Below are 12,870 nucleotides of genomic sequence, written 5' to 3'. Positions count from 1 at the left end.
CTTTAGCGATTCTGACTTTTTATGAAACATTGTCAAGAGATCAAAAATTCAGGCTTTCCAATACATTTCAAGCATGCTGGTTTTTGACTAAATATGTGTAAAACAAGCAAAAAGCTTAAAGCGGTTTGTACTAATTGAAAATAGAATGTTTACATGCAGATCATACCATTATGGTAAACAGTTTACCTGCTAATTGCTACACATCAGAAAGTTACATTCTTGCTAGAATGTTAACACGCTGATGTTAGCAATTTGTTCAATGCACCTCTGTGGCTATAGAAAGCATCACAAACCTGTATACATTAACCTCTATTAAAGCATTCTGTTTTTATACTGGTATTATACAAAACATCAACATAGTTTGTTTTCTGCCAACAAGAAATGAAACACTGTGTACTCTGTGCTGTGCAAAGGCAATCAAACTGCTAACTACTAATTAAACTTGACAAAGAAACAGCAGCTTCCCACTGAGGATGAAAAAAATTGAGTATAAATACTTTTCCAGTGCGAACACACTGATTACTCAAAACCTGTCTTGAATCAATGTGCAGTATGGAGTTGGAACACCTCTGTCCATTTAGGTCTTAGTATATTCAGTAGCTAACATTAACTATCTGTGACCACAACGCTGACCAAGCATGATTTGGCCCTATGGTATTCCCTATGCAAACTTTACATGATAAATTAAAATGCAGATTTTTATGTCGTACAACAGCAGGTTGCATTGTCATGGTATTTTTGCGATCTCAAATGTTCACTGTCTGCACACAATAACATTTTTTCCCAGGTTGAAACTTTTTTAATCAGTGTTTTTTCATTGCCAGTCACTGCTCCAGTATGTCAGAACTAATTTATGTGTCATGGTTTGCGAAAATATGGGAAATATTTCACCTTTGGTAAGAAATTTGTCAAATCAGAAAATGTTCTTTGGAGATCTTGGTGGATAACAGCAGTTTCAACTCCTTTACTAAGGTTTGCATAGTACATGTTACTTAGTGATTCTTTTTTTTTTTTGGTTCCCTATTTAACCAGACCTGCTCGGACATGGAGGTAAATAAAATCCCTAAAAGCAAATAAACTATACCTTTCTTAAAACAAATGTCATAGTTCACATTTCAAGTTGAGGTTTGCCAGGCGTTAGTTCATTGATTAATACCAGAGTTGCTAGTTAATCTATATAGATCAAAGTTTAAACTGTCTATAGCGTTTAACAAAATACTGAATATAATTTTGTATATTCAGTATTTTGGCAGAAATTTTAATTACAGTTTTTAGCCTTTGGTAATGTCTCTTTATAGGCACTAATGACAGGTTTATTTTCAATCTCCCGTCTGATTCGTGTTATATTGAGTGACTGTTTAAACAAACCACAGTTTTGAAGCTTTCTATAAAAAACTGTTAGCGATAAAGTTCACTTGGAATTAACAATTATTTTGAGTCCAGAGGTCAGACCTCAGTGGAACAGCTCCCAGGTTCATGAAAACAGCACTATTTATAAGTAATAACAGAAAAATGAGCTTTCACTCTAAGATGACTGTGTAAATGTTTGTTTTCACACTTTGTTATGACTAAAACTAACTTTAATGTCATGCTTTGAAAAAGTGCAGGATCCCTGTTGTGGTGTTTATTTTACAGATCACTGACACATTTGGAATTTGCAGGCTCGGGTGTAAACACAGCCTCAGGTTTGATGGACTATGATGGACTAGCAGAAAGAGATATCACCTTCATTTTGTTTGCCTCCCAGTAGAGGGGAGATAACAGCTGACACAGAGTCCACGATCACTGCCTTGACAGAGCCACCGCCAACAGACGCCTAATACAAAATGTGACAAAATTAGATTGCTGAAAATTTGATCTGTCTTTCTCAAGGTTCCCCAGGTACAGCAGAATTGCTGGTGTATTTTAAGCAAAAAAAAAAAAAAAAAATTAAGAATGAAAAAAAAAAAAAAACAAAAACAAAAAAAAACTGTAAACAAACCTGCTGAAGTCCGCCACTGCGAAGACTATACAGACAGTCAAGTAAAGATAAGACGTCAAACAAACGAAAGATGCGGATCCTCTGAAGAGCTTCCATCTGTAAAATGACAGTTTGTTGTTCCTCAATGTTTTATGCTGCACAGCATTTAATATTTGTTTAAAACTCAACTCCTGTCAACTCACCTGCTCTTCTCTGTTACTTGTTTCAGTTTGCAGCATCTTAAGCAAGCGGCTGGCAGTCAGCCCTCCTGTCGTATCGATATATATTACACTCTGCTTCAGATGGTAAGAAATGTGCACTGCGACACCAAAACACACCTAGGAAACAGGAAAGTGTGTGCAGGAATCTTTCAAAACGTAGATAGCATGTGTTGGTTAAACAATTACTTTATAAAGTACTATTTCAGCCAAGTAAATATTACTTATATTATTTGAGAAGAGATAATTCTAAGAAGCAGGAATTTATAGGACTGAAAATAGTGAAAGAGAATGTAAAAAATGTTCACCTGAGATTTGCCACTTCCTGGGCCTCCTGACAGTTCTGTTATCTCGCCAGTATACAAGCCTGAATCCAGCAATTTATCTAGGCTGCAAAAACAAGGAACAATTCATTACTCAACTGCCACCCAGTGTAACAAAATAGTGAGTCCAAGTGCATCTGTGGAGCCAACAAAAAAAACTGCAGTTGTGTAAACAATACAACCACAGCTTTAATCGGGTTCCAGACGCTCTCAAAATATTTGGCCAATTCCTAAATTCAGTTGCTGTTTGATTGCCTTTTGTTAATGAGCAACACTGGCTGTGTTTCAAATTGAATTTTTCAAAAATAGATTACTTTTCTTTTACTTTTGCATGGTTGAATGTGTGTGTGTGTGTTTCTTGCTTTTCAATAAATAGTGCCTATTTGGTGCTTGCTCTAATACGATACACAGATACCCTGTCAACACAATGTAAGAATGCAACAAGTAAAAATTATATTATGGATCCCTGGGCCTGTTGAAACCATTGCAGCTGTTAGGCAATGGAGAGGTGTACATTTGTTAATTCAAATGTGTTGGATGATAGATACAAGGCAGATGGAGCCAAAGCCATTTTAACAACAAGAAAAACACATCAAATCAAATATTTATAAAAATATTGAAGTTGCTTAACAAAAAAGTATGAAATTGTCTTCTGAGAGTATCATCATCATGATCATTAAAGAAAGCATGACAAATTAAGTTCTTAATCAAGGCCAAGAGGCTTAACTGTATTAAGGGTATGAATCCAATAGGCCTTGCTATGAAGTAGATCAAAAGTGTTCACACCATCACAGCTTCTAAAAGGTGAGCTTTTTTCAATACCTCAAAATTTCAATGAGGCTGCAGAACCATGGTCTGCCTGTACAAAACATCATACCACAGCATAAACTGTATTTTGAGTCTAAAAAGCAGAAATGCAAGTGTTGAGAGGTCCCTTGGCTTATCTAATATACACCAAACCACAGGGACATTTCAGCATGTAGATCTCGTGCGCCACTACAACTGACAAAGATGTTACATTATATTTTTGCTGTATGAAGATGTATAAAAAGTTTAGTATTTGCAGTTTGAACTTTGTGCAGTGACCAAAGCAGAAAAGGCCTGTAGGCTGGTTCCACAGCCAAGAGGCAGTCTTGTGTGGTTTTGTTGTATAAGAATGAATCAACCTGTCTCTTTCTCCATCCGTATTCAGGCTTCTCTGATGTTGAGTGGGTACTAATATTTTGATCAAATGTTTGTTGTCAGAATGCTTCAACAATCTGTTCATTGATGTAGTGCAATATCTTAATTTGTTGATGTTCAGTGATCTGTGCAGTTTGTGGAATCTCATCATCCCTTCCTGCATGTATGATGATGGATGTAGCAGGCTTACAGTTAAACCCACACAGCCAAGGTCCTCCATTTTGAAGGTTAAGCATCACTGGAAGCCTGTGGTTGGTTGATAGTGGTTCTCATCATCCACGGCATGATTATGAAGAGGAAAATTGGTGGGGACAGACATACTTGCATTATTCCTGACCTCTGTGACAATGGTGCAGAGAGGGTTCAACTGTTGATGAAACTTCAGGTTGTATTCTTGAAAGGGCTCAGAAGGATGAAGTGATTGCCCATGAAAAGAATTTTCTCTGGGCTGCACTCATAAATGACAACAGAACAGTGGCAGTCCTTCGACTTAAAGGTCTACATTTTAGCGTATGATGGAACTGAAAGCAATGAAGAGGCAAAACTTTTGCAGTAGAATCTGGCATTCGTCAGAGTGAGAGCCCTTTTAAAGACTATTTGCCATTGAGATGGATTGCCATTTCCTTCTGTCTTCATTTGATGATGAATTTGATTCACTTTATCACCTAAGCATTTATACTCTACCCTGTGTGCGGCATTGTAATATTGTGCCATTATGCTGTCAAGTGTTGACAAAAATACTCTGCAGACTACACCGCCTGATCAAAGCTATAAACTATTATCAGCCTTCATCCTCCAACCTGTTTGTATGAAAAATCCCCAGGGCGCCTAATAAACCTGATACGGTTTGTTTAGTTTTTGTTGCTTTTTATTTGTCTTCGAATATACTGCTTGATATGCTCAGTGGCCAAGAATAACTGAGTGTCAATTATTATTCATTATCAATTATATTTATTACTTTTGTATTTTACTACTTGAGCTGTGATGAAGGTATATGAAAGTTGCATTTATAAGTTTTGGATATTTTATGTTACCAAAGAAAGATATAAATCCTTCTTGATATTTCATGAGGCAGCTGCTATTATGCGCATAAAAATAATGGGAATAAAATTTCAGGTAGTGTATATTGAGTCAAACCTTTCTGACAGTCTAGGAGAAGCACGATCGTCTATTCTGTCTATACAGCTGATAAAACTACCTTCACACTCAACGTTAGCTAGTAAAAGAAAGCAAAAAGTACCCTTCTGCATGTCAACCGTTTGCAGTGTCTCACAAGATGCTGTACATATAAACTCCATAATTTACATTATTATATGCATTGTACTCAATTAAAATATTATATTATAAATTGCCAGTTTAATAGGCACACCTAGTTAAAGCCAATTCGATCTAATAGGGTAATTCTGCAATAAGTCTCACCTTTAATACATGCTCAGGTACTTGAAACTGTTTTAGACATACATTGGCTTTAAAACATACTGAGACCCTTTGGTGGAGGTTCTTTAGTAACTCAAGTCCAGGGGGGATATTTACTTTGGCATTACCGTTCATTTTTTGACAAACAGTGGAATTGTGTGTGTTATTTACTATAGAGTTGCAAGTGGTTTAGCACCAGAACAAATGAATAGTTGTGCATATAGTCTCATGCATTATGTATTTTAAGGCATTCCCATTCAGGAACTACACGGAGAGAGAACTAAAATTTATACAAAAAACCATCAGAATCTGATTTACCTTCACTATGGCAGAGGGAATTGTGGCTGATATTTACCGTCAGGAGAAAGCAGATTTAAAATTTGCAGCTTTCCTGTCAGAGTGGCAGCTGTACGCTTTGAGACACTGTCGGCGTTAAGAACACATCTGAGGAAAAACAGAGTGTTTTCACATGGCACCTCTCTTTTTGGGTTGCCAGAGGAGAATGTGAGAGACTTTCTAGGCAGAAAAAGCATCTGAACTGCCATCTTAGGGTCTCCCCACAGAGGTTCTATAGGGTTTAAGCCACTCAAGGAGAGTTAAACACTTGTCCCTAAGTGACTCCTGGGTTGACTTGGCTGTATGCTTTTAGCCATTGTTATGCTGAAATGTGATCTATCGTCGCAGTGTCACTGCTGGTGCTCTGTATTTGGCCGTATTCTTACTTCCCTCAATTCTGAACCGTCTCTCAGTTGCTCTGGCTGTGAACCCTACATGATGGTGCCACCACTGTGCTTCACCATAGGAATGATATTAGCCAGGTAATGAACTGTGCCTGGTGTTTGGTTCTGTCCAAAGAGTTAAATTTGTCTCATCAGAGTAGAGAATCTTTTTCCTGATGCTCCCAGAATCCTTTAAATCTATCCCTCAATACCGTTTTATCACAGAGGTTTACAGAGAGGTCCTTCATGGCCTGGTTTTTATCCTGACATGCAGTGTATACTGTGGGGCTGTATACACAAAGGTGTGTGTCTTTTTTTCATAGGTGGACTGTTAGGATGCACCTGGCCACAATTTGCCAAGCCACAGTAAGGGTTCTGAATACTAAAGCGAAATGAGCGCTTTAAGTTTTTGGTTAATACATTTGGTAAGATTTATAAAAAAAAATATGTTGTATCCCATTGTTATTATGGGTTATTCAGGGTGATGGAGAAAATGAAAATTTTATCCTTTTATAATAAAACAACTCCATGACAAACAACTGTAGAGTTTCAACAAAAACTAAACAATACAACCTTTATGAAAATATGCAGTGTTGTTGTAATAACTGAACTAGGTGTATCTAATAAATTGGCAACTAAATTAATGTCTATCACTTTGTCTCTGCATAAACCATACTGTCTAGACAAAGTGTGAGACCATGGACAAAGACCATCATCCACCAGTTCACTTTGTTACCAGCAGAGCGCAGCCAAGACACACACAATTCACAACGGCTTTACATACATGGCTGGTTCAGTTTCATTTCTCTAATCGAAAGCACTAACTAATTTATGAAAATCATTTAAAACGAACCGTGAAGAGAAAAAAAAAAAAAGACACACACATGTTGTCATTAATTATGGTGAAACATAACAACAAACCTATTAATTTTGTGATGCTGGCCCATATCACAGATTTGTTCAGTACAGTCTGTGCCCTAGCTAAAGAATATTTCCTAGAAGTGAAACATTTTGTGCTATTACAGCATACAGATAACTCAATGTATCAAGTATCATTTTAATGTAATACAATGAGGTGTGAGTTTGATTTCTTTCAAGTCATCAAATTTAGATTCTCTTATATATCCCAGAAATACTTCATAGGGCTTGTCAGTTGGGTTTGTTTGAGACCAAGCTGATGGAGCTGATACTTTAGAGGCAAGTTCAGGCTACATTCACAAGCCAAACGGAACAACAAGCAAACAAGTCAAGTTTAACCAATGAAGTGTTTCCTTAGCGCACGAATGCACTGCTGCACACAGGTATTTTCTAAAAGACTGCCCGGCCCTGATCCAACAAAGACAAATTAAGCACAAATTAATTTGTTGTAGTATTTAAGATTATTACTATAATTATTAGTAGTAGTATCAGTATTAGTTTCATACTCCAATTTAACTTTTGTTTTTGCTGTTTAGTTTGGTATTCTTTTGTTCCACCCTATCTACATTTACACACATACTAGACACAATACCGTAATAATGTATTATGTAATGTCTTGTCTTCTCTATTGTATGTCTGCACCACACCCGCTTTATTAAGTATTTATTGTCACTGTCTTGTTGAATAGTTTTGTTTGTACAGCACTGAAAACATTAATAAAAAACAGCCAAAAAAAAAAAAAAAAACAACCATTATGTTTTTCAACTTTTAAAACACACAAAATATCACTACCACTATAGAAATCAAAGGCTTCTATCTGAAATGATGTCAGGTGGTAGTGGTGAAGAGGCCACTATACAGTATGCTTTAACAAACATCACAAAACAAAAACCATTGCCTTTAAACTGAATACATATGAAATGTGTATGAATTCAGAGAACTGTGGAGAACTGTCCTTAGGAATACATATTTGATTTTGAAGCTCTGGAGGCACTGAACCCACCATTAAATCCCTCAGTCCCCGAAAGACAAAGCAGTGTGCTGTGCTGTGTGTGCAGAATTGTCTTTACCTGGGATTTCCAGTGGAGAGGATGGCTGTTGAGCTCAGTAGTTCTTCATACAGATCAGCACCTGACACAGGGAATGCCGTGTGTTGTGCCAGCAGCACTCGGCGAATGGCAAACAGAGCCTGAAATTTAAAAAGAAAAAAAAAAAACAAACAAACAAAAAAAAAAACAGGATATGAGGCTCAAACCGCTTCTGCACAGATCAACCACAACCTGTGTACAGATCCACCTCAGACAGCATTGCCAGATTAGATATTTTTTTGTCCAATTGGGTAATTATAGCTATAATCCAAAGGCACAAGGCAACATTTTGGCTTGTTTTGATGTGATTAGGTGGCTTTTTGGAAGAAAAAAAAAAAAAATCACCATGCCCACACTGTGTGGTTTTCCCTCACATATCATTTGGCTAATATTTTACTGCTGAAGCTAAAATCAATTAGCTAGCATCTCATGCCACAGTCAAAAATCCCAAACAGAAATCTTCGATTGATTATTTTGGTTTTTTTTTTTAGCACAAATTCAGGAAATGATTAGTGGAACACAAAATTGTGTACATTTGAAATGCACAACATTTTATGTTTAATATGAAAATAGTGATTTTATGTTTGTATTGTGTTGCAACTAAAGCAGCAGCAGGCAGATCTTCTTCAGTATGGGAGTACTTCAGTTTGATTTTCCCTTTTATGCATATTACTTTTTTGATAGATTTTAATTGTCAAATAAACAAACTCACCACCTTGTTGTAACTGCAATAGAGGTGACTCAATTACACAGGCATATTAACTGTCGCGTATGCTGCTCAGTTAAAATAAGCTCTGTTACTGGTCAGTTGAGACATGCAAACCTCCTTTTATTTAAAGATTTCAATGGTAAAACATTCACATCATCAGAAAAATATCCCACCTCAACAACAAAACCACAGGGACACAGAAAAACCATCAGTGAAGGGGAAAATGGAGATATTTCCTAGTCAGGACTAAACATATTGTTTCATGTTGTAAATATCGTCCCTTGTGAATATTTTTTGATGACTCGTCCTGCACTTCGGGGTGTGCACATAAATGTATGGTAATCAAATGTAATATGAGGCACCAAGTTAACAGCCTGCATCATATAAAAACCACATCTGATCATTGCCTCATAGGTCATACAGGGTATCATGAGTGTCTCGATATTTTATTTGGCAAAAATGTTATTTCTGTTCATTTTAATCGCTTAAGGAAGTGGAGAACTTTATGGAAAATTCCTGCAAAGCCCACAGAAGGTGCCTGACCAAAGGGAGTGCAACAGCCTGGGGCAAATAAACAGCTAATCAGTTTATGACTAACACTTTTCAGATCCCCAAAGGGTCACCTCATAGGATCATTTTTAAAATCATCCGACTGACAGTTTTAAGCTTAGTTGATGTCTGTATCTTCCATCTAGACAGCAACAGCAAGAAAACAGAAGTGCATCCCACTGGACCTTAAAACATGACATCTGTCTACTGCATGAAAACACACTGTTTATTGTTGCCTAACCATACGGGGCTGTGAAGTTTTCTATTAAAAGGGATCAAAGGTGGAAAACATCAAATGATGGGGAGTCCAGCTTTCTGTAGAAATAGCTCTGTTGTTAAGCAGACTCACTAGCTGATCTGGGCAGAGGAGATTTCCTGCCTGAGTTTATGTCCAACAGCAGAAATGTATTTAGGGAAATAAGGCAAATCTATTGGGTCTCAATTAGCGAGAATGTTGTTGCCCTGAAATGGAATGGTGCCTCATCAGTCGGGCGTGTTTTTACATAAAACCGCACCTTGCACAGATTTAATTGAACTGTAGGAAGCTGTCTCAGGCAAAAAACGTGTCGGTACAGATGACCAGGCATTGACCTCCTAGCTGTTTTAATTTGCGTACACAACAATAGTTCAAAATCAACAGCAGGTGTCTGAGAGACCAGAGGAATGCTCAGCTCAGGGGATGCCAGCAAGCTTATCAAGCTGGTCAGTCTCTAAAAAAGTAACAACAAAAAGAAAATGTAATAATCTCATGGGCGGAAAGAAACCTTAGTGGTGGGTAACACTTTCAACTCAGAACAAAATTATACTCCTACAACCATGACATTTTAGTTAGTGGGGATGGGAGGGTCTACACTAACAGGACAACTGAATTGCATGTAGAAAACATGAATGTGTATTTTGAGTTTTGTAAATTTCCTTTTGTCATTTTCCCAAATCTCTTGTATGCTGTTACATTGCGCCATCTTTCTAATCGAGTAAAAGGATATTCTGAGCGCAGGACAACGACTTTTGCATGCACACAATTTATAAAAAGACATTATCACACACACAATAATTTATTTTGAGCAAACAAAAATATTCTGTGCTTAACATATATATTATATTATATATATGTGTATTTTTTCCTTATTATCCACAGAAAAGTGTATTAATAAATTTTGTGGCTCAGCTTTACTTATTTGCCTGCACACAAATCGGTCTCTTTGTTGGCACAGTGTTACGTGGGTGCCAAAAAAAACTGCCAAATTGAAGAGAATGTTAATTCTGACTTGCTGCAACTTCTCTAATCAAAACGACACTTGTAGAAGAAGAAAACTGTTTGATGACGGAGGCAGTGTTACCCTTGAATCTTTCGCACAACAGCAGCTGAGTACAATGAGTTTAGAACAGTAACAATAAGTCTGCCAGATTTGAGTGAGCATTTAAGCAAAGTTGAGCACGCACAGAGAGATGTTGGGTGAGTGGGAAGTGAGAGCAAAGAGCAGCAATTTGTGAGAAGGCAAATAAATAAACTGAGCAACAGAGTTTGTTAATGCTCATTTCTATGAATAACCGCAAACAAATATATTTATTGAGCACAGAATATGTTTTGGTTTGCTCAAACTAAATTACTGAAATAAGTGTGATAACATCTCTCTATCATTTGTATCTGTGAAAAAACATTTTCCTGTACACAGAATGTCCCACAGCACCCTCAAATATAGCACAAATGTAACCCCATGAACTTGGGGTCATAAAATTCTTTTACTAAACATGTACAGGCTATGTATGTATGTACAAATACCATCCACAGAGGATTAGTGACTGAAAAACTTGTATTCATCTTTTCACCAACAATGCCTGGGTTGAGTTTGATGCACCATCCACCCACACAATTATTCACTGATACACTTTTATCAAAAAGGCCCTTTTGGGCCTCCTACTGGCTTATCTGCACTCATATCTCTGAAAAAGTTTGGCAAAATTCATGATCTAAAAAGATGTTTCCTGATATCTGCCCATAAGGTCAGAACTGAATTCGGCAGAATTTCTTTCATGATCTCCGTTCTCTTTGTGTTCCTAACTACAAAATGCTTTGAAACTGAAAGAGTTGGCCTATCTTTGTGGGTTCAAACTGAGAATCAAGGTCTCTGTGGCAGATCAAAAAAGGAGTCTTTTTTTTTTATCAGTTATTGTTCATTGTGGACATACATATATAAAATAAAATTGATTATTCAGACTTTTCAAAGTCCTGGCTAACACAAAAATATTTCCACCCCCTGTTTAATAGTTAGCAAGATAATTGCTTCATTAAATGTGGATCCCTTTCATTTATAAACACGCTTTAGATGACTGTAGCCAGTGTACTCACCCACTTGTTGCTAAAACAGCTCTGATATCACTCTGATGAGACTTTACAAGCCAAAAGCTGCCCAAACTTTTGCACATGCAAGAATTGCAATTCATTTTTTTCTTTATTTTTATGCACATAAAATGACAAAAACTAACAATGCATTTGAAGAAAAGCTCATTTTAAATGTCCGTTTGCTGCAAGGGTTGTATTTCTTTCACTTAAAAAAGTGAGAAAAAAAAAGAAAGTGATTTGCCCAGAGCTGGCCAAACCTTTACATAAAACTGTTTATCTGCAGATCAACAGAAAACAATATAGTGTACTTGTAACTGCTGAGTGGGAAAATACAGTAAAATACACAGAAAACAGCAGGACACAAATGTAATCTTCAACCATGAGCAGAACCTATGAAACAATTATGTTTACATTGTTAACCAGATTAACCTGACCTGCTATGGGTCAAGGTACTAAGCCTGGTGGGAGGTCTCCTTATATTTAGCTTGACTATTTTGCAAATTGCAAGCCACCAAACACAAACAGAAAGCTCATGCTGTGGGTGAAAGTGTTTCTAGGATCAACATGATGCAGATCAGCAACTAAACCTCCCACTCTAGGCTGTTAAGCTGTTTTCACTTAAAACTATGAATCAGATTTTTTAAATGGAAATAACAGATTTAGTGTTACATGATGAGCCTTAGCTACACGCTAGAGATGTTTAAGATGCTTATACTGAATCATCGCTCGACTTTTGCATGTTTTTGTGCACCTCATGGATTTGGGGGGTGTAATATAACGTGTGGTGTGACTGAACTGAAAACACAGGGCTGACTCCCCTGGGTATTTACTTTGGACATGCAGCGTTTAATTCGTGTGTTGCATAAATACCTTGTATGACACGGAACATTTCTGAGCCAGTTCCTCAATGTTAGATGAGACCAGGTCCTCCACTGTGAAAACAAGACACCGTGTTTGTTATTTCTAGTCTGCTCTCGATTATGATGCAGCATCTTCTAAACTGTCACAGCCACACACAGCCACACACACACAGACCTGTTTTAACACCAGCAGCACGCAGGTCGCGTACTAAATCTTCATCCAGTCCAGGACACATCCCTTCTCTCAGGACCACCATAGTCTTGCATTGTTAGCTCGTAACTAGTTCACATGTAACTTTAGCTTTCATTTCGCGACAATAAAAAACAGAGAACTAACGTTGGCTTTTAGCTAGCTTCATTTGTTTTTAGCTTCGTTAGCTAACCTAACTAAGGCTAGCGTACATAACTCATTTTTGGTCGCTAAAGTCAGTATGAATGAATTTCGTAAAGCTGTTTTTAAAATTCACAGCTGCAAAACTATAGCCGGATTTAACTCAACAATCTTCAGCATTCAGAAAACTTTTCGCATGACCACGACACGCTCTGCGAAAAACCAAAACAATACGCGAAGGACTACACATCCT

The 12,870-nt window shown here is 37.2% G+C and overlaps 1 protein-coding gene across 1 annotated transcript in view; it reads right to left on the bottom strand.

The window, feature by feature from the left end:
* rad51d (RAD51 paralog D) overlaps positions 1 to 12,870 on the bottom strand; it is a 17,395-nt gene extending 4,525 nt beyond the window's left edge. The window contains exons 1-7 of the mRNA XM_026328007.2: positions 12,462 to 12,870; positions 12,297 to 12,358; positions 7,807 to 7,925; positions 2,487 to 2,568; positions 2,164 to 2,298; positions 1,982 to 2,077; positions 1,726 to 1,816 (exon numbers count right to left, since the gene is read on the bottom strand). Coding sequence (XP_026183792.1) covers positions 1,726 to 1,816; positions 1,982 to 2,077; positions 2,164 to 2,298; positions 2,487 to 2,568; positions 7,807 to 7,925; positions 12,297 to 12,358; positions 12,462 to 12,543 — 667 coding nt within the window. The 5' untranslated portion in view covers positions 12,544 to 12,870. The remainder of the gene's footprint in view (positions 1 to 1,725; positions 1,817 to 1,981; positions 2,078 to 2,163; positions 2,299 to 2,486; positions 2,569 to 7,806; positions 7,926 to 12,296; positions 12,359 to 12,461) is intronic.

Source organism: Mastacembelus armatus, chromosome 14 (assembly GCF_900324485.2).
Source record: "Mastacembelus armatus chromosome 14, fMasArm1.2, whole genome shotgun sequence".
Classification (NCBI taxonomy): domain Eukaryota; kingdom Metazoa; phylum Chordata; class Actinopteri; order Synbranchiformes; family Mastacembelidae; genus Mastacembelus; species Mastacembelus armatus.
Note: the sequence above shows the minus strand (reverse complement) of the source record. Positions and strands in the feature narration are given on the sequence as shown.